Genomic DNA, 25,638 nt, shown 5'->3' with positions numbered 1-25,638 from the left:
GACTTAATCGCGGTCATCATTTCCACTACAACGTGCTGTTGGGTGTGATCCATTCTAATGTTCATCTCTGCAACAAAGACCGCCGTTTGGACAGAGGATTCCAGAACTCCTTCCTGTCGGTCTACGTAATAAAAAGATCATCGTAGACATTTACGGTGGCAAACCAAATTTACAAGATGCTAAACTTATTTCTGTCACCCATGACACGAAGTCACACACACACACACACACGCACGCACGCACGCACACACATTCTAACAGCATTCCATCTTTTTGATGTTACCCTGTTGTTCTGTAACACAGAGAGGGGGTGACTGGCTCCTATGAGATTAAAGAGCAAGTCACCCCCTACAAGAAACTTACTTCACTCCCTCTTCATGTTTGAAAAATGCAACAAAAGCTGTTGCCTGGCAGACCGAGAGGGCAGAGCCACTAACAAATACACACACACAGGCTCACAACGGCATTGTGACATCATAAGGACCAGTTTACATCATAGCATACCTCTTAGCCAATAGCGATGGCAGATTTAGATTCTAATGCAGTGCAGAGTTTTTACCTGACAACGGCACAAAGCTGACAGTTTTAGGCAGAAAATTACAATTTGAACTAAAATGCACTAAAGTACAAAACTATTGACTACACGTGTCTGCAGCATGATTAGACACACATTTATATAGTTTATCAGAAAAAAAAGTTGATTTGGGGGTGACTTGCTCTTTAAGTTGTCTGCTTAGATTTTTCCGCTGTTGTCTGAAGCCTGTGTACAATCAGCTGCTCCAGGTAGGCAGGTTGGGGTTCCGCGTGGGTCAAAGACATTTTAGCAGGACAGCTGTTGCTGCATGGGAACTGGCTGTTCACTTTTTATTTTATTAGGTTGACCTGCAGCCGTGTGGCCAAACTCAAATCTGTGACCTGCAGGTGCAGCATGAGAATGCTTTCTGGAGCATTGCTTGAAATTCTGTTTACATGCCGATGGCAACCATTAAATTTAATGTTTTGCCAAAAATTCAAACCTTAATGGACTTTGAAACATACAATCCTGGAAAAACCTTCTCCGATCACCGTGTCCCGTTCTCATGATCCATCCGTCAAACCAATGGCACGTTCTCAGCTAGGAGCAGCTGAACAGGAAGTGAAGCGAAAGCCGGGTGGAATGTTCCATTCTGTTTGTGTTTGCTAATACCATTTAGAAAGAATGAAAACGTTTTTTTTAGAAAACACCTCAAGATAAATATCACGAGGCTCTTCACAAGAACAAAAACTTAAAAAAAAAGAGGAAGAATGGGGTAATCAGTGGGTCTTAGGAAAGGCAGAATAGGTAGAAAGAACAGAATAAGGAGAGGGTGGCGATGAAGGTCACAACAAAGCCTGAACAAGTGAGTCTTCAGCTGCTTTTTAAAGGAGACCACTGAGTCCACTGATCTCAGGCTCAGAGGGAGAGAGTTCCAGAGTCTGGGGGCCACAGCAGCAGATGACCCGTCACCTTTGGTCTTTAGCCTGGTGCTGCACAACCGGCTTTGGTCACTGGACCTCAGGGACCTGCTGGGGGTGAGAAGATCACCAATGTCAGATGGTGCTTGTCCATGTAAAGCTGTGTTCCGTATCGTACCGACTTCATCAAGGACACGAGGAGCGCCTGAATCCATCTCCAACTCTTCATAACAAAAATAAACAGACAGCAAAGTCACTTTTCTGTAGTTTGTCATAGTACAACAGCTTGTTGTCCAAAGGAAGAAAACGTTTTATAAATTCTTAAAGAAGAATGCAAAAACTATCTGAACTATTAGCTTTACTCTACACGGTGCTTTTTACTTCATTATTATCCAAAGCCTGAAACGAGTTATGTTCCTAGTGTTGAAACGGACAAAAACCATATTAAATGTGCTAATGTTCTCTAACAGGTCCTCCGGGGGATGACCGACAGAGTGTCGCCATGAAAGATTTACTGGAGGCCATTTATCCCAGACCTGACTACGTGGTCCGACTAGAGCCTATTCAGACCACCAACAAGGCGGTGTTCCAGTATCTCACCACAGAAGAAGAGCTGGCCCAATATCCCTCACACAACACCAGGTCAGCAGCAAACCAGTATGTTACTGGTTTACATTCCTATAAACACAACATAGAGATAAACTGGTTAGTCTTTCCCCATGTTGGTGACAAAGTGCCAGGGAGAGTCCGGTAGCCTGGGAAGGAGAAGCTACGGAGAGTGTAGAAAACACTCAGGTCAACCAGCCGAGTGGTTCAGAGAGTCCAGGACACAACCATGGCCAGAAGAGGTGGGATGCCGAAGAGGAGGCTAAAGAGGAGCAGCCGCAGCCTGAAGACGAGGAGTCTAACAGCGGGGTAGGAGACCAAACACTACAGACCCAGGAATGGTTCTTTGTCTTGTTTCTGATGGTGAGTAAATCTGTTTTCTGACTCTCATCCCACTCAGGTGGAGGATGTGACCATCTCCTGTTGTCTTTGCGGTCAAGACTTTAACTCTCGCCGCAGCATCCGGCGCCACTGCCGCAAAATGCATCAGACGAAGCTGGAGGAGCTCAGAAAGTTCACAGAGACACGCACCGTTCCCACAAGCCTGCTCTCCATGGTCAAAGGTGTGTTTTATACTAAATAAGATACTTCTGGTACTTATTTTCACTTGTCAAAGAACTTTATCATTAGTAACAATTTCTGATGGTGTTTGAGGTCGGCCGCGGACTCTCAGCACACCGACTGGGAAATCCTGCCCCGTGTGCCTCAAAACCTTCGCCACCAAAGCCAACGTACGCCGCCATTTTGATGAGGTGCACCGCGGCCTGCGGAGGGACACCATCACTCCCAGCATTGCCTCGCGGCCCGGCCAGCCTTTCTCGCTGGAAGCCACGCCCCCCAGGAAGAGCAACAACTCCTCTCCAACACGTAGCCAGAGCACGAAGTCTGCGCCCGTGACCCCGAAGGCGAACACGCCCACCCAAAGCCAAGGAAAAGCCCCGAGTCAGCCTCCAGCCTCTCCACAGACCAACTCGACCTCGTGTCGCTGCACGCTCTGCAAGAGGAACTACAGCTCCCAGGTGAGTTTTATGGAACCCATCAGCAGCTTTAGGTCGCTCTTTTTTGTTCTTGATGACTGTCTGTGTGTCTTTTAGCTCATGCTGAAGAGACACATGCGTATAGTTCACAAGATTTACAGCATCAAAGGGAACAAGTCTGCTGCCACGCCCCCCCCTGCTACCATGGTAACCACCACCACCACCAGCAGCAGTACCAGCACCACTGCACCGGCCCTTAGCAACAACATCAAAGTGAAGGAGGAAGCAGTGGAGCCCTCAGATGAAGAGGACAATGAGGACGTTGACAGCAGCCCTGCGCCGTCTCCCGCCGACAGCAGCGAGACCACCAAAGGAGTTTCTAACAATCCCACCAAGGTGAAGGAGGAGGAAGCTCCATCCAGCCCAAAGGTAGCACCACCCTTGTCTTCATCCTCCTCCCGTGGTGGCAGCGTGTGCAGTGGCAACATGGCCGCCAAAATGACCAAACTGTCAGTGGGCTTCGACTTCAAGCAGCTGTTCTGTAAGCTCTGCAAACGCCAGTTCAGCTCCCGTCAGAACTTAACCAAACACATCGAGCTGCACACAGACGGCAACGACATCTTCATCAAGTTCTACCGCTGTCCCCTCTGTCGCTACGAGTCCCGCCGCAAACGGGACGTGCTGCGTCACGTGACCGTGGTCCACAAGAAGTCTTCTGCATACCTGGCAAAGATCATGCCCAAACTGGAGAGCAGGGCGGTGAAGAGGCTGGCCGAGGTGGTCCTCAACAGCACCAACAAGAGGACGAGCAGCAGCGTCAAGGAGGTGACGAACGGACGTCACTCCTCCTCCTCCTCGTCCCCCCCTCCATCTCCTCCTGTCACCCGCAAACAGGAGTGCTCCATATCTGCCCCAACCTCCTCCTCAGCCTCTTCCTCGTCCTCGTCCTCATCCTCCTCCTCCTCGTCTGCTCCTCCTCCTGCCCCCGTCACTCGGAAACAGCAGGAGCTCTCGTCTCCAGGCTTCGCCCCGTCTCCCCCCATCACTCGCAAGCAGGAGAGACAACATACGACGGCTCACCAGCCCCGCCCTGTCAGCCCCCCGCTGACCCGCCGCAGTGAGAAGCACTCACACACCCGCAACTCCTCCTCCTCCACCACCCCGTCCAGCATCCTGACCCCACACACCCGCAGGCACGACGTCCAATCAGACAACAGTACCGGCACGTCGTCAACCGAAGTCCGTGTGACGAAGAACTTCTCCCTCCACGCGTGTGACCAGTGTGGGCGGGCCTTCGCCAAGAAGGTAAGAGTTTATGCCGCTCGCAGAAATACTTGTCTTTATTTGGTTTTTAGATATTTTTTAAGTGAAAACTGCTTTTTAATAACAAACTCTTCAGCTGTATCTGGAGTCTCACAAGCGGAGCCATCGGAATGCAGCCACAGCAGCAGCCAGCAGGAGGAAAGGAGTCAGCACCCGCTCCAAGTCCCTGATCTGGTGAATCCCAGGTTAGAACACACCTGTTTACTTCTCTTCCTGTTTCACTTGAGCTGGATTCTCCCCCCCGACCGTAGCTGCGCGCTCTGAATCCACCAGCATGAGATCAGGTGTGGTGAACATCTGTCCTGTTGCTTTGTTTACTATTGACATGTTCACCAGCTGTGCCCCTAAACCTCCTTATTTTTCACGTTACTCATCAGAAATTTCCATTTTTATTAAAGTTTCAATAATTAATTGATCTGATTTCTTACCGTTTTTACATCTAAGATTTTCATCGTTGTCTCTTTGTTTTTTCTCCAGATTCACAAACTGCCACAAATGAAGGAAAACGAGCGACAAACAAATCAAAACTGGAGAACTCTTACACACACGCACGCACGCACACACACACACACACACACACACACACACACGGAAACATGAAGGAAAACAAAAGGAGCGTTATGGAAGGCTGGAATTCTTCCCCTCTTGCTTAGGAACCAAAAGCGTTGTTGCGTTGCTTCATCAGGAAACCAGCCAGGCTGCAGCAGCTGGTTTTACTGCTTTGCTTCTGGCACCCTGGTTTCATTAGCAGCTCCACGCAAAACATATAAATTAGAAAATAAAGAATAATGCTTGTTTCTGTCCTCCTTTAGCAGCATCAGCTCATTAGGATTTCTACCGTCACACATTTAAATCAGAGGTTTTATTTTTAATACGACCAGTTCCCTGAAACGTGTCATCACCTTTTCCCTCCTTCCACATTCCTTTCTCAAATTATTTCACCAGATTATTTTTGATTGTATTTCAATTCAGAAGACTTCACCTCAGAAATGAAAATACCTTATTTTCTAAATGAAATGTTCCCCGGTCGGGCTAAACCAACTCTGTGATGCCTGCTGTAGGTCTGGAGGTCCAGGGCAAAAGCCAAAGTTTCTTTTTGTAAACCCAACATGCTGTCCTCTCACACTTAACGATACCCTCCATCTTTTCTCCTGGGACTGTTTTACATGTTATTGATGTTTTGTGTGTCCTGCTCCACCTCTATTTATAAAAAATGAATCTGTGATGCTGTACGAAAACCATTCAGAGGAGTTTCCTTCCAAACAAAACAGATTCTATTATTAAATGATAGTAAACAGGTTTTAGTGAATGGAGATGATTAGGAGGAGTTAACAGTTCACAGCCATGCTGCCCTAGCTTTTAGAAACCAACCACCTTCATCTTTCACCTCCTAGCATCACAGCAACACATCCTTGGTGCCTGAGCAGCCGGTGTGAAGGGTTGGAAATAAAACACATCCACTGTTGAGGTGAAAACAAAACGTTTACACTCAACGCTTTACTTCAATAAATTATATATATATATATAGATGAAATAAACACTGGAACATATTTAAACAAACTTTTTAAACTTTTCTCTACTGATAAGAATTTTGATGGAATTCTGCGTCATTTCCTTATAAGATATGCTTTCATGTAGTCCAGCCAGGGGGTGTTTGGAAACGGCCCCTAAATGTAGTCTTAGAAACACTGAGTTGGGAGAGGAGGAGCGACCAAATGTAGGTATGTCTTAATTTTCAAACAGAAAGCCATGAAATGGAACAAAATCAGAGAAAAAGGCAGACCAAACTATTTTTGTAGCAGAAACTGCTTGTGCAACAAAGTTGGATGTGTATATATGGATTCATCCTGCGTGGGATGGTATAAATACTAGTTATAAAAGTTATTTACTTGTATTGGTTGACCATACGCTTCAAACATGCCCACCTAGTTCTGACCCGTCACTGTTGAACCCTGAAGCAAGCTTGTGTTTCGTTATGAGTTGTTTTGTTTTCTCTCTCTGAATCTTATTCCATTTGAAGGAGAAAGTGTTTTTGTTCAAATGTGTCTAAACTTATTTTAGATTTTTTTTTAATCTTGACATTTGTTTCATCAGAAGTTGTGATATGTTATTAATCTTGTTCTCTAGAGAACGTCTGAAGTAGAAAAACCTTTCAGATGTGACCAGAATGTTCAAACTTCATAAATAAACATGTACTAATTAATCTATGCTGAGCTTTTTTTTTATTCCAAAATGCTGATGGGATACGTTCAGATATCCTGTTCCTGTTTCTAATCTTGTCTAGGAGTTGTATTTGTCCATCCAGCCATCTTCTTCTGCTTATCTGGATCTGGTCACGGGGGCAGCAGCCTAAGCAGGGAGGCCCAGGCTTCCCTCTCTCCAGACACTTGGGCCAGCTCCTCCGGGGGAATCTTAAGGCGTTCTCTGGCTTTAGGAGGCATCCTAACCAGATGCCCGAGCCACCTGAACTGTGAAGCTGGGAAGAATGAAGAAAGAATGGGAGAAAAACAGGAACCCCTACCTTGCTCCCAGTGGAGGACAGAGTTGGCTTGCAGGAGAAACATCAACATAAATGTGCATATTCAGACAGTCACAACATAATCGAACATGTGGGAGGGTGCGGGGATGCAGCCGAGGGAGTTCGCAGCTAGGTCAGTGTGGACTTCAACCTCCGCTGTCATGGAGTTGGAAGGAGGGTTCAGGGGAGGAGGAGAGCGTAGAAGCATGGAAGGGGGGGGGGGGGGTGCGTGGGGGTCTGAAATGTTGAGTTCATGCGTTTTACATCACTAAGTGAGCCCGTGACTTTTCTCCCAGTTTAGACAGTGTCTCCTCTTAAGATGTGATACGAGTTCCTGGCGAACTGATCCAAGCAGTTCACAAGCCCATGTGGGGAATGGAAAAAGGGGCGGAGCAACAGTAATCTCCAGGAGTTTAAAATCTTCAGCCTTCAAGGCTGAGATTGGGGGAGCCAAAATTAGGTAACTGTTTTTGCCATACCATACCGTAGTTTATTTATATAGCACGTTTAAAACACAGCATGGGAGCTGCCCAAAGGGCTGCACAGGCTAAAACAAAACGCGACCATTCTAAGGAACTAAAACAGAAAATACCAGTCAAAAGCAGATAAAACATGAATACTAAGAACACATTAAAACAATGACACAATAAAATACTAAAACGAGTAACTGTCTAAAAGCCAAATTGTAAAAGTGGGTCTTTAAATGAGATTTAAAAACTGCCAGTGATGGAGCCTGCCGAACTCCCAATGGGCAACGAGCTCCACAGCTTTGGGGCAGCATGCACAAATGCTCGTTCACCCTGCGATTTGTATCGCATCCGCGTGCACAGTAGCAAAAGGTCAGCCGACCTCAACATGCGCGTGGTACATATGGAGTGAGCAGGTCAGAGATAGGGAGGTGCCAGGTCGTTGAGTGATTTAAATACAAAAGTCAATAACTTAAACCTTACCTTTTGTTAACATTGCATTGTGACCAGGAAGTATAAAAACCCCGTGGAGGGAGCATTAAGGGTTCGGCAAGCAAACTAGTTTATTAGAGAGTTAAAAAATGCTACTCTGCATTCTTCCATTTTAGATGAGAGTTCCTTGTCTCAGAGAAGTAGCCAAACGACATGAGCTTCCTTAAACTGGACTCAGTTTTAGAGATTATCTGAGGGGAGCAGTCATCCAGGGGGAGCTTGTATTAAAGCAGCTGCTCTTGAGTCATCTGAGGTGGTTCAAACATCTGATTCTGTTGCTTCCTTGTCATTTCAGATCTTTTCTCTGGCTTCTGGTATTATCTATATCCCTGTTTCTTCCCCTTCAGCCCTCTAGTCATTCAGCACCTTCCACACCTGTCCATTTGTTAATCAGACCAGCTGCTCCTCGTTCCATTACTTGCCCTTGTCTCTTCAGTTCACTGTTAGATCCCACGGTCCTCCCTATGTTCAGTTCAAGTGTGAGGTTATTGTTTTTTCAGTGTCATTGTCTGGATCTTTGGTCCATCTTCCATCACATTTCATGACGGAGGAGTGATACTGGGGAGGTGGATATTAGATGGATCATTTAACAATAAAACCACCATGAGAATGTTGGGTCCCAGATCCTCAACAAAGGTTGATGTTTTATTGGATTCAGATATTAAACATTGTATTAGTGTTTAGTATTAAAGTATGAGAGGTGAAGGCTTTATTTGTAAGTTTAATTCGATCATTTTTGCTAAATAAGATCTCCTGTGTTTCCCTTTAAAAGAACAGGTATCCATACTGCAGTTACGCCTTCTGGCCACCAGATGGCAGCACGGCACCGCGCCTCCGCACCCTCAGCTGCGGCGGCAAATCCACAAATTGGACGTGTTGCGCACATCTTTCATCGCTGTCATAGAGGAGGGCACCCGTGTCTGTTTGGATTGTCTGGTTCCTGACTCCACACATCTTATCAAATTGTTATTACACAGCAGATGGGACGCGCTTCATTTCTTTAATTCCATTCACGCAAAGCGCCGCGGCGCCCCGCTCCCTACGAGGGCTGGTGAAAATGGATTGAAGTTCGGCCAATTAAGAGTGTGGCGCAACGCCCGCGCGAGCCTACTCCTGATGACTTCCTAATGTGTTCATACAACCAAAGCCTTCTGTTGCGGAAACAACAACACAACAGGGAGGAGAATCGATCCGATTGATCAGTAATAAACTTGATGGAGTGGGCGGACCCGGCGGGAGGACGGTGGCGCAATTAGGCGATGATTTGGAGCGCGCGGAGCTATCCTTCACGTAGAGCGGCTCCCCCAGTCAGCGGCGGAGTCGTGCACGGAGAAGCCCGAAAGGAGCGGATGGGGATCGAGGCGTGCACGCGCGCGTCCGCGGAGCGGACTTGAATGAGAAGAGCGGGGAGGGGGGGCCTTATGCGCAAAGTGGCTGAGAGGATATGGAGGAGAATCAGGTGGGTTTTACTAACATTATTGATCAGCATCGTGCATGAGAAATTCCTGTGCTCCCCCTCTCCCTCACTCACCCTTTTTGCTTTCCTCCCCCCTCCCCCTCCTCTGTGAGACTCATTCTTGGTCATCCTCAGCGCAGACAGCCTCCCTCTATTGTCTCCTTAAACAAGTGCGGAGTTAATAGTTGGATTTTGCGCGTAAACGCGTCCCTGCTGGTCACGACGGATCACTTTTTATACTGAAGCATCCCTCGCTGTCCCCACCTCTCTCCCCAGCGCCTTTTTGTTTTCGTCTTGGATGTCTTCAAACCAATCTGTGGTTTGGGGGGATCTTTCCTCAGGAGGACTGCTTTTTGTGGTTTTTATTTATTTATTTATTTTCCTGAGGTGTGAAACTGCTGAGCTCCGCAAGGAAGTTACCTAAGGCGCAGACGGTGGAGACGCAGGAGCTTCCTCTCATCTACATTGTTGAAGAGATTTAAATTGTTCCATTTCTGGGCTCTCTACATTTCCCCTGTCACCTCTCTCTTTTCTGGGTGATTTTATTTTGTGGCTCCTTGCATTCCTCCAGTTGGTGAGTACCCCAAATGACTTCACATCTGGACAAATAATCCCACTCGCAGATTAAGTGTGTGGTTGACATGCTGGGGACAGCAGAATAATGAGAGTGACATTTGCTCTCCCTCCCTAAAACCACCTTCTTAATTAGGGTGCAATCAGAACCCCACGGAACGAAGCTGTGGGGCTGCATAATCAGCGCACACGCCTAGACTTTGATCTCACTCACACTCATTTTTGAACCGCGGGCTGCGTTTTTATCTCCAGACGCACGACTTCACCCATCAGAGGCGTGTAGCTCCTCTTGGTGAAGGAAGATGCATTTAATTGTGTGGGGGAAATGGTTTAAATAGACCCAAATTGGAGGAAAACAGTTTTTTTTCTTTTTCTTGCATGTGAATTGTGAAATAATCTCCATGTGAGGGTGAATGAAATGTGTGCAGAGTGTCTTTTTGGCTTATGAGATAAAAGCAAAGAGATCTGAAGGAAAGGTTGACCACAACTCCTGGACCAGATGCAGGGGGAGGAGGAGGGAGTGATGAGGGAGAGGACAGGGCAGCAGAAAAGCTATCACTTTGTGAAAGGAGAAGTGCTTCCCCCGACAGACGGAGCCTGCATGCAGAAGGTGATGTGATACAGCAGCGAGGAAGGAGGCAAAATGGAAATTTATTAAAGGAGAAAATGATTAAAGTGAAGCAGCTGGAGGGATGTAACCTCAACGGCCAGCTGCAGCGTTTTAGGGTTCAATCTTCTTCATATTTGACCCATTACAGCAGGGGATCTCTCCTCTTATAATCCATTCATTCTTTTGGATTAGGATCAAAAACTTGCAGGAGAACCAGAAACTAAGACGACGAGGTCAGGTTTACATCCGGCTTCTGCAAATTCCTGCAAAACAAACATAAAATGCAACAAAAGCAGAGGTTTGGATTGAGTGAGTGCTTTTGTTGGATGTTATTATTCATCTCGATGTCTGGGTTTTTAGTCTTGTTGGGGAAAACTTGCATTTTAGTTGCTTTTCCAGGGAAAAGGTGACGATGCAGCCAGTAGAATTAAGTGTTTTCAGATGGATCAGAGGGGGCTAACCTATATAAATCAGGGGCTTAAATCATAATGGGAGCTGTACGAGTGGCTTTGACCTGATTCCATTTAGAGTGAAGAGAAACTAATGAATTAATTGGGACACAATCAAATTAAGTTCATTGAGAGTGTATTTCACGCTGTGATGGTGGAGCCGGAGCCCAGAACATGCTTGGTTTGGAGCAACTTTGAGCCAGATTTAGGAACGTTTCAAGGACTTCCTGCATCATTCTTTGCAGTCTGGATAAAAAAAGGATTTTTTTTGTGTGAAAATGACTTTGGGAACTGATCCAGCAGGAACAGAAGCAGTTAAAGATTAGAGGATCTCCTGCAGGGTGATGCAGGCAAGGCTCAGATATGAAGAGGGACCCGTGCCAGGAGTGATCCGTGGTGGTTTGGTTTCAAGAGACAGGATCAGGAGATCACATATTCATCAGACTGATCAACTTTCATCTTGGTCAGCTCAGATGGTTTTTTATAAGAATGGTTGAAGACCAAGTTCACTTTTACTTCTTATTTCTGAAATATGAAATATATTTCTGAGTTTTACACGCAGGCTAAACGTGAAAATGATCTTTGACCCGTTTCCTGCTATAGCCACCGATAGAAAATAGACAGAGAAATGCTCTGATTAAGAAAGGACAGTCAGATCTACGTCACTCTGAAAATTTTGGTTCGCAACGGGGAAGGCCGTTGTTGGTTCAGCGTCCAGGAAATAACAGAGACCTTCTCGGATAGGAGAAGCTAACCGTTAGCATTAGCAACTCCTTCAGGCTTGTGTTATTTGTGGAGACAAAAGATCAACGTTGCAGAGCAAACAGAGTCAGAGTTGTGTTGCTGTTAGCCAAGCAGAGGCGAGATGTTCAAACATCAGGAAATAAGACTCCTGCCATGTTCAGCTGACCTCTGCTCTGTCTAACCTCTGCTTCCTGAAACAGGAGTGCCAGAGCTCCCCCCGAGGCCATCATTCATACTAGAGACCACAGCAAATGGAAAAATGAGTGAACTTTGTTTTTAAGTTGTGGTATAAGCATTCTTACTTCTTGTTATTGTTTAAAAATGATGGAAAATCTAAAAGAAAATGACCTTTTCTTCCTGTTTTGGTTAGTTTTCCTGCCTAGCATCTGGTTTGTCACAAAGTTCCTTCATTTTATTGTGTTCTGCTTTCTCAACCAAACAATCAATGGGATCTTTGCATGTTTGCTGTGGTGCTTGGTGCTCGGACGCTGTTGGTTCTTTGGGAAGGGGGTTACGACCTGCTGGGATCGGTTTGTTCCAACAAACCTCAAACACCCTGTTGGATGTTCACCTCCAGAGTTCAGAGGAGTCATACTTTGGGCTCTTTGCACTGGCGTCATATACCGCCGTTACCATTCGATGACAGAAACCCTGCTGTCGGTTGATACTCAGGGGGGTGTTTCCCATCAGAGAGGATCCAGTTGGTCACAACAGCTTGTTGAGTCAGCCGTCGTTTAAAGTCAGGAACTGAAGGGAACAGACGAGCCCGTTTCTGCAGAGGAGCAACAAAATGAAACCCAACAGCTGCAGAACGCTCGGCGTTAAATGCTGTTTTGTTTGCTTAATCCATGCTGTGAAATGTCGTCCAACCTCTTGGGTGTAACAAAACTTAACAGCCCCCGTCAGCCAACAGCCCGCCTCCAACCGCCTTCCCATAAAACCCACCACCGACACTTTGTGTTTGGTCTAGATTAAACAACATATTAGTGCTGGTACGTGAATTCAGAGGAAGCAGCTCGGCTTCAGTTTAATCCAAAAAGTCAAGAGGGGTTTTTATATTTTTACTTAATGTTGGATATCTGAGTGGAGAGTTGGTATGTTTGGGTCAATTGGTGAAAAAAGTACAATTAAAAGGAGATAAATAAACTTAAACAACTCATAAGTTTCTGATATTTATATGCAATTTATCTTGGCTTCTAATGGGTTTTCCCTCTAAATCTGGTTGTCAAGCTGAGGATTAATTATCCCCTCTTTAAATATTTATTTAGGGTGCCAAATTTACACAAATTGCCTCCTCGCACAGGCTGCGTGCACAAAATAAAAATCGAGGATTTGAGATCAGGGGAGGCAAATGAGAAAATAAGTTCCCAGGGGCCTCGGCTAATGAAAGCGCATTAGCAGTCCAACCATGTAGGAATCCACCAGTTTGTCATAACCAATTTTCGGAGGCGGCCCAAGCTAACTGGTTGCAACGCTCAACAATATGGCTGCTTACCGTGCGGTTCAGCGTGCAGAGCGTGGCATTACACCTGGCAGCGGTGGAGGTGGACCCTTCCTGCAGTGGGTGCAAGTGAACATGGCGTATCAACATTTAATGGTGCTAATGTCAGGAAATACCACCTAAGTCTACCTGTGTGTGTGTGTGTGTGTGTTGGGCTCATTTAACCTGCAGCAGAAACACACACTCTTTCCACTGCTGTCTCTGTTTCTCTCCCATGTTTTTTTTTCCCGTGTCTCCCCCAGCTCTCCCTTCCTCCCTCCTTCCCTCACCCCTCTCCTCTTCTCCTTCACTGACACTGCAGCAGGTAGTGGAGCGACTAGCCCGAGGAGCTCGCCACGAGGTCCTCTGCTGTCATTCTGACAGCTGTTTCTCTGGATCTGCCAGGAGATGAGTGTGTGGAGGTGATTACAAACTGAAACGGGGAAGAGAATTATTCATATTCACCCCTTCAAGTGTTTGAGCGTGCCATTGAACAAGTGCCTATCTGGGATTTAGCTCTGCAGCAGCTTGATGTCCGTCTCCTAAAACGTGTCGTTTCTGTTTCTCCCCAACAGGATCAGCAGAAGATGTGACTTGTGGATTAGGCGCTCTACCTCATAGCCAGAAAGCTGCTTTACCTGCTGCATCCCTCTGGTTTATGCGTTTTCTTCCCTGGAACACGATTTGCTCATGGGGCTCGGATAACTCCACGTCTGGGGTTCTTTACCCCCTCCTCGTTGACCAGTAGGGAGGTCCAGCTTTATCGAACTTTCAAAAATCAACTTTGTCTTCTGTGATCATGGAAGCTCAGTGGAGCCCAGCTTCCTGCCCTTCCTCCACCATCTTCCTGCTCCTGGCCACCTCTTACACCTGGTTCCTTCCTGTCACCTCCCCCCAGCGAGTCCCCACGGACCCCCAGGCAGCTCCGGAATACGCTCACTCTATCCGGCTCGATGGTGACATCATACTCGGAGGATTATTTCCTGTTCACACTCGTGGCGACCGCGGCACGCCATGTGGGGAGCTTAAAAAGGAGAAGGGCATCCATCGCTTGGAGGCCATGATGTTCGCCATCGACCTGATCAACAAGGACCCCGAACTGCTTCCCAACATCACCCTGGGGGCCCGGATCTTGGATACCTGCTCCAGGGACACGTACGCTTTGGAGCAGTCCCTGACGTTCGTCCAGGCCTTGATAGAACGGGACGGCTCAGATGTTCGCTGCGCTAACGGAGACCCCCCGATCTTCACTAAACCTGATAAAATCGTTGGTGTGATCGGAGCTTCGTCCAGCTCCGTGTCCATCATGGTGGCCAACATCCTCCGCCTGTTTAAGGTAAGATTCCACTTTTGCTACCTACTTGTTGTCCTTGGATACTTTCACACCAGGTGCAGGCAAAACGGTCCGAACACAAAGCAGTCTGCTGCGTGCGGCGCTCGCAGGTTGCACGGTCGTGACATTTACATCATAATGTGAACAATCAGTAAAAACACACCACATTTGACCACAAATGTAGAATTTGAACATCCGGACCTGCAGTGTGGATATCACGTCTCCGTGCTGAAGGATAGCCAAAAGTTGCACTTCCAGCCCCTTCACCCAAAGGCACTGGCAAAGATAAAGTTCAGTGACGACCGCCATTTAAAACCTTATCGCTTTCTGCAGCAGTGACACCTCCTTCTTCATTGGTTGGAGGTGGAGATAGCCTGCACGTTTGCCGTTTCCAAAACCCAAAGTGTGATTTCTATCTTCCGCTCAGATGTGTGCGAGGACCAGATGTGTCGATGTGTCAAGGGATGCTTGTAAGAAAGTGTGTGTGTGTGTGTGTGTGCACAGTTTAGATCATCACTAGCTTGTAGTAGAGCGAAATAAAAATGGCTGCCAAGCAGGGGTATCAATTACAGCTGAAGATCTGTCAACAGCCACTTCATTTCCTGCGGCCTTTGATTGTTAGTGTGTACATCTGAGTGTGTGTGTGTGTGTGTGTGTGTGCACCTCGAGGATGCTGCTTTGTGTCTGTGTGTTTTCTAGCACACGTGTGAGCCTAATTGAGCATCCTCATCAGTGCTCATAAAGTCTTATTTTATTCATGTGTGTGTCCTTCCTGAGGCTCATGAATCCAGCCGTTCCTGCTCAGGTGTGTGTGTGTGTGTGTGTTACTGAGAGTGTTTCTGTTGTCGTCATTAGTTACAGAGAGATGATGGATTCCTGTATGATTATGAAATATGAGTCCAGTAATGACGCCTGTGGCATTTCACATCTATCCCACACTTTTTCAGTGTGTGTGTGTGTGTGTGTGTGTGTGTGTGTGAGACCACACATTGTTTTCACTCCCAAAAAAAAATCCATATGCTGTTCTTATGTGGGAGCGTTTGTGTGCGAGTGTGTGTGTGTTGCCGAGCGCTCATGTTAACAACCAGTTTTGAATGGGAGATTTGCATATTAAACAACAACAACAACAACTAAACATGATTTATTCCAGGATCTGTCACAGCGGCAGCGCTCGAACACAGAGCCTTTCTGCCTCCGTGGTGCCTCGCTCTCATTTGCCTAATACGATTTAGAGCCTCGCGTGTGTCTGCGTGTACGCTACTGCTCCAAGTGGGTGTGTTGCATGTCAGCATTGTACGTCCGGCGATAATTTGTGTGTGGGTGTCTGTTTGGTTCACGTACGTTATATGAGTGTGTGTGTGTGCGATGTCACATGCTCGCCTGTGGCTGTGCCTTTTGTGCATCACAAAACTGGATCTTTCTCTACACGCTTTAACACGAATAACTCGCCCTGTTCTGAAAATAGGACTCACGCATGTTCACAGAAAAGCATTCCCAAAAAATTACATAAAAAAATACATATGGCTTTTTAAACGGGCTAATCCGGCAGCGCCAGTCACAGTTAGTCGCCCACTCAACACAAAGGGAGGCCAGAAAGCAAGTACAGCAAAGATGCTGTGTGTGTGTGTGTGTGTGTGTGTGTGTCATTCGCAGCAGATGACAGAGATTCAAACAGCAGCTTGTGTGAGCATTCAGCTCCTCTTTTTGTTCCACGTTTAGCAGCAGAGGGAGCCCCTTGCTGACAGTCACAGCTGAGAGAAATCACGCCCAACAAGAGCTGTTGATGTTTCTTTTGTTGCTCATTCTCCTTTTGAAGATTAGCGTTCCACATGGCGTGGATGATACCGAGAAGGGAGGAGATAAGATACTCTGGTAATCAGGAGCTTTTACAGCAGCTAAACGGAAAAAGGAAAACGCGGTTTTAAGCGAGCTCCTAAGCCTGGACGTTTTGGGGATCATTTACATCAGATTTGGGAATCGGGAGTGACGGGAACCTGTTCAGGTTGTTTGAGTCTAAAGCTGTTTACATCTGTGAGGCTGTGGATACCCTTCTGCTTGGCTCCTTTGGGAGATCAAGGGGAAGTTTCCAGGGTTCAAATTCACCAGGAAAACCAGTCAGCCAGTCTGGCCGGACTCATTTAGTTGTTTCTAGTTGAACTTTGAGAGGTAAAAGACCTCCTCTGTGATGGAAAGATCTATTAATGCTCAGCCTGCAAATCACTGAAAAAACCAGCATAGACCAGTATATGTTGTGTTTTGGTGCTGGTGTAGCTGGGATTCAGGTCTAGCGTCCAAGCATCCAAAACTCAACATAAGCAGTTTTTTTAGGAGGGATCTGGACATACAGAGGTTTTAAACGTCTTCAGTCAACCTTCCAATCTTGTCTCATCGTGCTTGTTTCTCTGTGAAGTTGGTTTCAAATAACCATGGCTAATTAGCAAACTACAGGTGTTTTATCATAACTCTTAAGAGGCCGTTTCATAGAAAATCTTTTTATCATGTTGTATTGTCCTTTCCTCATGTCAAATACCCCCAAAGCCGTCTTTGGCTGCATTCTTGCATTTTCCTGCCTCAGCTCCAATTTGGTTGATGATGTGAAGAGTTTTCCTGCATTCAGGAGAAAGTATCCCACTTGAGTCATCCGGCATTTCTCCTCCTTAGTCTGGTCTGGTCTCGGTTCTGAAACCTGGACATTGTGGTAATATTCTGACTAATTACTTAAGATTAGCGTTTTGTAACAGACATGCTGGTCCAGTGGTTAGGGCCAGGCTGGCATGTAGTTCAGCACAGGCTTTTAGCTACACTTACCACTGTGATGTTTTAACCCTTTATTGGTAAACAGTTTAAAATGTAATGCCTAATCTTGTTTTTTTTATACTTTATTTGTTTATTTAGCAGTGCCATATTACTTAATAAAAAAAAAAGTTCTGTTAATTTTCATCATCTGAAATAAATTGGTATCGGCAGTATTGTCCAAAAGTCTTAAATTGGTATCGGACCTTTAAAAGCCAGAATCGGTGCATCTCTAAAGCAGACTTTCTCACTCAGTATTCTTGGACCAGTTTTCAACATTTTTGCTCCAATTAATAATTTAACCCAACTAAGATGAGGAAACGGGTCCAGCGTTTAAGAAAAAAATCTAAACAAACACTTTACGCTGGATTATCTAAATCAGTGAGCGCTCCCCAGAGGGGTCACGGACGGTTATGAATGGCGGAGACGGGATTAAGAGAAGAAGAAGAACCTCAGAAAAGCTCATTTCACTCTCGCACTCAGACAAGAAAAACTTCAGACCTGCTGAGTAGCCTCACCTCTGCAGAGCAGAGAGAAAATAATCTTTCATCTTTATTTTATTATTGGCTAAATCAAAGGAGCAGAGTCCCAGAGCGTGGGCAGTAAGTCTGCTCTGCACAGGAAGTCGAGAATTTTCAGATTAAAATTTAACTAAAAGTTTCTCTGCAAACTGTAACCAATTTTAAATTCGCTCTCGTTGTCTTTTGTTTTGATTATTTTCCTGACTGGCAGAGGAGGAGGAGAAAAGTTCCCACCTCGTAATCAGGAGGTTGCAGGTTTGAGCCCCGTTCAGTCTGTCGCTGTCGTGTCCTTGGGTCAGTGTCAGTGTATGGCAGCCTCGCTTCCATCAGTGTCCTCCAGAGCAGCTGTGGCTATGATGTAGCTCACCACCACCAGCGTGTGAATGTGTGTGTGAATGGGTGAAGGACTGAATGTGTTGTAAAGTGCCTGGGGGGGGGGGGGGGGGGGGATTCTAGGACTCTAGAAGGCGCTATATCAAATACAGGACATCTTTAAAGAGCAATTTCACTGAGAAACAGTGCTCTACGCTTTATTTTTTTAAATCCAATGAGTCACTCTTGAGTGTCTCATGTTGGCTAAATGTGGGAAAAAAACTTCAACCCCTATTTCCTGCATTAGCCGCCGATGAAAACTAGCATTCATGGACTCATCCATCTTGACTCACAGCGGAGAAGGCTGTTGTTGGTAGCCTGGCCTGCCAGACTCGTCCTCTGTTTAATTCTGCAAAGAGAGAGAGAGTCTGGTTACTCGGAGACAGAGAGGCACATGAGGGGCGGGACTAGGCAGCTCAAAAATCAGAAAAAAGACGGAAATGCCAACTGTACCGCGCGGCACTGTAGTTTTTTAGCTGTAGTAAAGAAATGGCGTCTGGCAATGGCGCACACATCTTTCTTTAGAAGAAAGGCTTTTAGCGCTTCTACTTGTTGTTTTAAAGACGTGTCCAAGTCATTTAGAACAAAGGAAAGAGCCGCAGCGAACTCCGCTTCAGTCGCAATGTTTATGACAAACTCAGCGTTATGGTGTGTGACGTACGCTACTCAGCGCTGATTGGCTCGGTTAGAATTCTCACGGGGTGGGGTTGTTTGAATAGGAGAGTTCCCAGACCCGTTCTCTGTGCAGAATTCAACAGAGGAGGAGTCTGGCAGGCCAGGCTACGTTGTTGGTTTAGCATGCAGGAAACAGCAGAGAACGTCTCGACTAGTAGAAGCTAACCATTAGCATTAGCAACTCTACCACACAGCAGAACTCCTCCAGGTTTGTGTTACTTGCAGAGCAATCCGAGCCAGTGGTACATTTGCGTTGCCGTTAGCCGACCAGAGACGAGATGTCCACATATCGGATAGTAAGACTCCAAATCCTGTAATCTGAAGCTCAGCTCTGCTCTGACTCACTTCTAGTTCCTGAAACAGGAGCATGACCATGACCCCCACCCCCCCCCACCCCCACCCCCCGACATCAACTTACCAGAGTCTACTGCAAACATGTTGAAAAAACGATCAAACTTGGTCCTCAGAGGCAGTAACAGCCATCACACAGCTTGGTGGACGTGTAAAACAAACTATATTTAACATCAGATTTGTGGCAAGTGCTGCTTTCCAGATCTACAGGGAGTGAAATTAATGAGGCGTTATTGATCTTTATGATATAAGAAAGGTGTTTCCCTGGGATTTCACAAATTGCTGTGTTAACATTAAGGTACAGAACCTGAAATCATCATGGAAAAGCGGTTTCCAGTCTCCTGCACCTCCCCTGCTTCTCTTGTCAACAATCTCAGGGGAGGTATTTTTTTCCTCCTAAATACTCGATATTTCTCCGTAACCACTCATCCCAACAAAACTAACTGCTTCACATTGATTATGTCTGTACAGATGGAGACCTCATGAAGTCTGCAAAACTGCTTTGGAGAACGTGGAAAAGATGCAAAAACCACCAAGTCTGACAAATTGTGTTTCGTTTACAAAAGAAAGGAGGTTTTGCATCGGCGCTGAGGCTAATGGGCTTCCAGCGTGCGTACGGCTTTGTCTGCCGTCACCGGTAAATCCTACTATGGACCCGGAGCCACATTTTGCTGCAGTGACACTCGCACGCTGTGTGTCACAAGCAGAAAATGAAATTCAATTCATAAATTGATAAGTGATGGCTGTCCCCCGGTGAGAGCAAATGGAACGACTTTACCTCAGGGAGTTTAGAAAACACCACACGCACACGCACACGCACGCACACGCACACGCACATGCACACACACACACACACACACACACACACACACACACACACACACACACACACACACACACACACACACACACCACGCTGTTTCCTCTGGAGTAGCTGGCTTATTGTCTCTGGTGGTGTTTCTTTTCTTGTTTTTAATAAAGTTGTGTGTTTCCATGCCAAGGTTGGAGGCAGCAGGCTTTCCCACGCTCCGCCATGCTGAGCCGGTACCGGTGGGTGCAGGATTTCGCAGCAACAGTGCTGTGAAATCGTATTTGCTCGTTACAGATTTTTTGTGTTTTTGCTCTTCTGGGTCACACACAAGTTTCAGATCAGCAGAGAAAATCCGTATCAAAGGAGATCTGAGTAAAGACAAAATGTAGTTTTTAAACCATCGTTTCACTAATTAAAACTGTTATAATGAATCTGCAGTCAAGCCAGGTTTTGAATGCAAATGCGGTCATGGATCACTCACCCCTCACCTCGGGTATCTTCACTTTAACGCTTCTGCTGGAACTGGAAACCCACTTTGGCACAGTGAACCAGATAGTGCTAAACACCAGTCGCCACTTTCTAGGTCCAAACAGTGTTTTTCTTTTTGGGACTCTGGTAGCTTGTCCTAAAGTTGAAGGTAGCAGCCGGCTGTTTCTCCTGCTCTGATATTGAGGGTTGAACCTCACACCAGTGGTGTTCTGTTGCTAAATATGCGATTGCGTAATGAGCGGAGGACCCAGGGAAGTGTGACGGTTCAGTGAGATCGACAACCGAATGGTCCAAGGGTTGCTTTTGTTTTGTATTTGTTTAAATTTGCCTGCATTAGAGGCTTTTCCAACTTAAACGGCCTGCTTAAGGTCAAAGGTCAAACGTTTTATTTCAGGATTCACTTGCTGAGAGCAAAATTCATGATTCCATCAACAGTGGCAAGTCTTCCAGGTCCTGAAGGAGCAGAGCAACCCCAGACCATTTTATTTTGTGGAATATTTGATCATATTTTCTCTGTGGAAGCGCTGATGTTAAGCCCGCCTAACGAACATTGAGTGCTGTGATTGGCCCAGACATAAAGTTGTTCGTTCATTGGCTGGACTGACCTGCAAATGGGCTTATCGGTATCCTTGGGTACCTTCATAAACCTTTGGCGAAGATTTACCAGTGTTTGTGAGAAAGAGTTCCAGCAAACAAATTCTTCCATTGTTTTTCTACTTTGGCTCGTGTATCTGTCTGGAAATGTTTGGCTCGTCTGTGCGATCAGATGCATTCCCTCTTTTGCACGGATTGCTCCCTGTTCCCTCCATGGTTTGAGGCATATTCTTTGCTTTCCTTATTATTTGGCATGAGCATCTTTAGTCTCATGAGGCACTACAAAACATAAATGTATGAAATATTGCACAAGCTAATAAAATCACACACCTTCTGCAGGATGCAGATGGGAGGGAGTAAACGTTTGCTGAAGCTGTCGGAACATAAAGCAGACGAGAGGGCAGATTTCCTTTTTTCGTCTTTTTTTTTTTTTTGCACATTTAAAAGCCGCGCTGGACCAATTCTTGTTCCTCCTTTTCAGCATATTGTGAAGCACAAATCAATTTGGCACTCAGCTTCACGAGGATGACAACAGCTGCATCAGAATGCAATTAACAGGCAATGCTGTGATTTCTTTCAGACGCCGGTTCACACGTAATTCCTCGCTGACTCGCTATTATTCTGGAGGTCAGGCTTAGTTTTGATCTACAGCGTCGTTCTAATCCCGCGCGTCGTTTTAGTGAAATAATACAGGGACAGATAGAGAGGGGACAAACTGTGAAGGGGACTGGCGAATGGAAGAAGGCATTACGACGCGAGTAGAAGTAGTGGAAATAAGTTCTGGACAGAAGGGAAAAAAGACTCGAAAGACAAGAGCAGAGGAGACTGTGGCATCCTCTGGGGTGTAATGATGTGGTGTTGATTTCTTTCATGGAAACATTAAGAGGGTGATGATAATGAAGCCGTGGAGCACGCCAAACAGCAAGCTGGAAGGATCATTAAGACCCGAGTGGGTCTTTCGTTCATCTGCTGCAGTGAAATATCACGGCTGCTACGGCGGGGCGGGACACGATCATCCAACCTCCACCAACGAAGGCAGACTTAATGAGCAAATGGTTAATGAAGAGACACTTAATTGTCTTTTTGAAATTTATTTATTGCCTCCATCTATCGAGTGTTGCCTGGAGATGATTCATTAACAGCAGCTGCGTGCAACGCCAGGCTGAAATGGGTTTGTTTGCAGCTGGATGGTGCAAATCCGTTGACCTGAGATGGAACGCCGGCAGGCTGAAAACCTAAAACATGAATTTGGTCAAACTGGTCCCATGATGGGTAAAGGTTAAGCACATGCTGATGAATGAGATGGAAACCAAGAAAAGCAGTAAAAATACAGAAAAAGCATGCATGGAGTAGATTTCCTTAATAAGAAAGCAGATAATTGTAGTAATATGAAACAAATGGGTCACAATTTTCTATTTTCTGCTTTTAAGTGGGAAAATAAATGAGAAATATAAAAAATGTGACCTCGGATTTCAGTTTTAAACCATTTCTTCCAGTTTTAAATGCCTAGTTTGGTTGTTTAGTGTAGCGTATTGTTGGGTGATGTTGGAGGAAGAGCGTGCCACCATTTGTGGCGTTCCTGAAGTAAGTAGCTTTCATTTTACACATTAAATTAGTCATGCCCAGCTCCTTCATCCCTGCAGAATTCAAAGAGAACCGATGCACTTCCCTTTCCTTCAGACACCACTGCCGAATTGCCTTCTTTTAATTAAAGAAGCCGAGTCTGGGGGTGAAATTTGCAGCTACTGCTTTGACAACTTGGGTAAAAGCAGCAAGTATCCAAGCTGAAAGAGGTCAGCTGGGCCAAGTTGTGACTTCAATCTTCAAAAATAGAAATGATGAATCTTTTATGTGTCAGTTTTGCTGCCAAAGTCCTTAGAAAGACCATTTTCCGTGTTCTGTAAAAGCAGTTCTGGGTGAACAAAACGTGTTTAGGTGGTTTTAATCTTATCCCATTTATAATTTACCCCAACAATATGCTCTTAATTTAAAGTCTGGTGAGATTGAAATATGGTACAAAAAGCAGAATTCTTTGAAATGCTAAAATTACATCTATTAGTTTTTTTTAATCATAAGAAATTAAAAATATTTGCTTGGGTTTGAGTTTGCTACAATCAAGTCTGTGTTAAACATCCTCCATATGAACTATTCAATGGGTTAGGAAAATGAATTAAAACACGTTGGAAAACATCAGATTAGACACCACAGTGACTGTTATGGTGAATAAAGTCCTCCCACTGGTTGAACGTGGAATTACAATTAGATCCCGATTACTGGACAATTACCTCCAGCTACTGCTGTCCCATGAAGGAGTTTACACTTGATCATTCATGGGATGTGACGATCAACAAGGAGGGAGCGGGTAGAGGACCATGTCGCCCTGCTCACAGATAAACGGAAACAGATGTGACCTCACCAAAGCTCTGATGAAGTCCACCAGAAGTAGCAAAACTCCCCGCTAAATAAGGCAAAGCTCTGCTGTTTTAGATAAGAACAGAAGGTTAATGGTCAAGTTTCAAACCCAACAATCAGCGAGATCAACGATAGAGCTCTAGCTTCAAGTTTAAAAATCTGTTGTTTAAAACGTATCCAATGGAGAAATACAAATCAAGCCCTGACAGCACTCACTCTGAACCAGAACCACAGAACTAACCATTCATCAAAAAAGAATAGCAACAAGCTCAAGTTTAGCATGAATGAGTAAAACAAAGAGCTGGGGCTAAGTGGTTTGGGGAAGAGCTAAAAAGGACCTCAGAGTCAATGGAAAAGAGTGGAGTGCTTTCATCTGGAAGGGGTAAGGTTTTCACCTCAAGGGTTTGGAGATGAAGCAGTGGATGGACCAGTGGATGGGTGCTTTCTTTGCATCACTTAGGTTGTTGCTTCAGTCTGCTGGGGTTCATCAAAAGAGTTGATCTGAACAGTCAGCAAGCTTTTGAAATGCACGGGCTTCCTTCATGAGATGTCCAGGCTCAGTCAAAGGGCCATTAGGAGAGGAGCTCCTTCATCCAGCTGCAGCAGAGGTGGTCTGAACACCTGAGTCCTACCTACTCCATCCCTCTGGAGGTTTTCTGGGCACATTTCAGAGCCAGAACTTGATGAAGGGTTTATACATTCTGTCTGGCATGGGAATGCCTTGGGATCCACCAGGAGCAGCTGGAGTGGGAGGGATGTCTGCGTTTCCCTGTTTCCCTACACAATTTCACAACTTGTCTAAATAGTGAAATTGTATAAGAAGTAGAGAAAGCAAAGTGAAATGTGCGTATGGATCTAGAAAAAACAAAGTGACCGCACACAACACAGCACTAACAATAACAGAGGCATTCAGTATTTGATGAGACGGGAAAGTAATTTAAAGTTTAATTAGGATCTGTGATGGAAAACAAGAGGTCATTAGAAATGTGTGTTTTGTGTGTCCACTTGGCCACAAATGTGTGCGTTTGGCTTCAGCTGACTGTGTGTGTGAGTGAGTGAGTGAGTGAGTGAGTGAGTGAGTGAGTGAGAGAAGACCCGTGTGTAGAGAGCATTAAACATAGAATGAGATTCTATCTCTCGCCCTTCTTTCATCCGCTGAATGGAAGCCAAGATGACTGGTAAGTGAGGTCAACACACACACACACACACACACACACACACACACACACACACACACACACACACACACACACACACACACACACACACACACACACACACACACACACACCAGGTGGACAATACGTACCATTTGTTACACTTTGGAAACCTTTCACACATTTTGACTTTTCAAATTTGCATTCCACTAATAATGGATGTCGGATATGATTCACCCCCACGGAAAGCAATTGAAGCCATTAACAGTGTTAGTAGTTTCACTTTGAGCTTGTCCGACAAGTCTGAATGTCTTGAAGAAACACCTGTTGTGCATTATTTCCCCCGCTTTGATCCATCGAAACAATAAAAGTGCACTGATTTGCACGCACCGCATGGGGATCAACCCAATTTCTTCCTCTGAAACTTCACTCACCGAGTATCCGGTGAATATTTCCTGGGTGAAAGGAACTACCCTGGTGGGATCCTGGTTTCCATGTGTCGCCAGTGATAACCAATGAGTCAACACCCGTAGAAAACCTCCACCGCCCTCTATGGAGTCTGGACCAGCACGCACAGTATCAGCACCCTGCCAGATTTTCATAAAAGAAAGACATTAGAGGCATTTGTCACACCTCTGTTTGAAAAAACTAAATGTGTGCTGCTGGATAGAGATACTGAATCCACCAGCAAAGACACAGGAAGTGTGGATAATTGCAAAGCAAAAGCACATTTTTTTGTCTTATCTTCGGCCGTTATTCTCCTGTATTTGTATACTCTGTTATGGGCTCTTCTGCTACTTATTTTCAAGCAATTGTGCCCCAACTTTGGACGAAACTTGACAGATTTCTTCTGTTCAGTGAAACAGTTTCAGCATGCATGAATTCGGCCCTATCAGGTGTGGAATGATGCTGCAGTAATGAACTCATGTGAGATAAACAAACTAGGCGAACAGAGAAAAGAAGTTTGAGACAAACCAATTTTAATTTTTGTTTTTGCAGAA

General features: G+C 45.5%; 2 protein-coding genes across 8 annotated transcripts in view; both read left to right on the top strand.

The window, feature by feature from the left end:
• znf800b (zinc finger protein 800b) overlaps positions 1-6,545 on the top strand; it is a 61,388-nt gene extending 54,843 nt beyond the window's left edge. For all 3 annotated transcript variants that reach the window (XM_015958070.3, XM_015958062.3, XM_054739651.2), the window contains exons 6-12: positions 1,905-2,076; positions 2,169-2,349; positions 2,441-2,603; positions 2,695-3,059; positions 3,135-4,322; positions 4,417-4,525; positions 4,818-6,545. In XM_015958070.3, coding sequence (XP_015813556.3) covers positions 1,905-2,076; positions 2,169-2,349; positions 2,441-2,603; positions 2,695-3,059; positions 3,135-4,322; positions 4,417-4,518 — 2,171 coding nt within the window. In that variant the 3' untranslated portion in view covers positions 4,519-4,525; positions 4,818-6,545. The remainder of the gene's footprint in view (positions 1-1,904; positions 2,077-2,168; positions 2,350-2,440; positions 2,604-2,694; positions 3,060-3,134; positions 4,323-4,416; positions 4,526-4,817) is intronic.
• A 1,839-nt stretch (positions 6,546-8,384) lies between these two features.
• Positions 8,385-25,638, top strand: part of grm8a (glutamate receptor, metabotropic 8a) — a 409,634-nt gene continuing 392,380 nt past the window's right edge. For 2 of the 5 annotated variants that reach the window (XM_070549006.1, XM_070549010.1), the window contains exons 1-2: positions 8,385-9,276; positions 13,705-14,465. In XM_070549006.1, the coding sequence (XP_070405107.1) occupies positions 13,929-14,465 (537 nt within the window). In that variant the 5' untranslated portion in view covers positions 8,385-9,276; positions 13,705-13,928. Of the gene's footprint in view, positions 9,277-9,332; positions 9,848-13,392; positions 13,552-13,704; positions 14,466-25,638 lie in introns of those variants that run through there. The other 3 variants (XM_070549009.1, XM_070549008.1, XM_070549007.1) reach the window with 3 other exon arrangements.

This window comes from Nothobranchius furzeri, chromosome 1, assembly GCF_043380555.1.
Source record: "Nothobranchius furzeri strain GRZ-AD chromosome 1, NfurGRZ-RIMD1, whole genome shotgun sequence".
Taxonomy (NCBI): domain Eukaryota; kingdom Metazoa; phylum Chordata; class Actinopteri; order Cyprinodontiformes; family Nothobranchiidae; genus Nothobranchius; species Nothobranchius furzeri.
The sequence above is the reverse complement of the archived record's forward strand: the minus strand, read 5'-3'. Positions and strand labels throughout refer to the sequence as shown.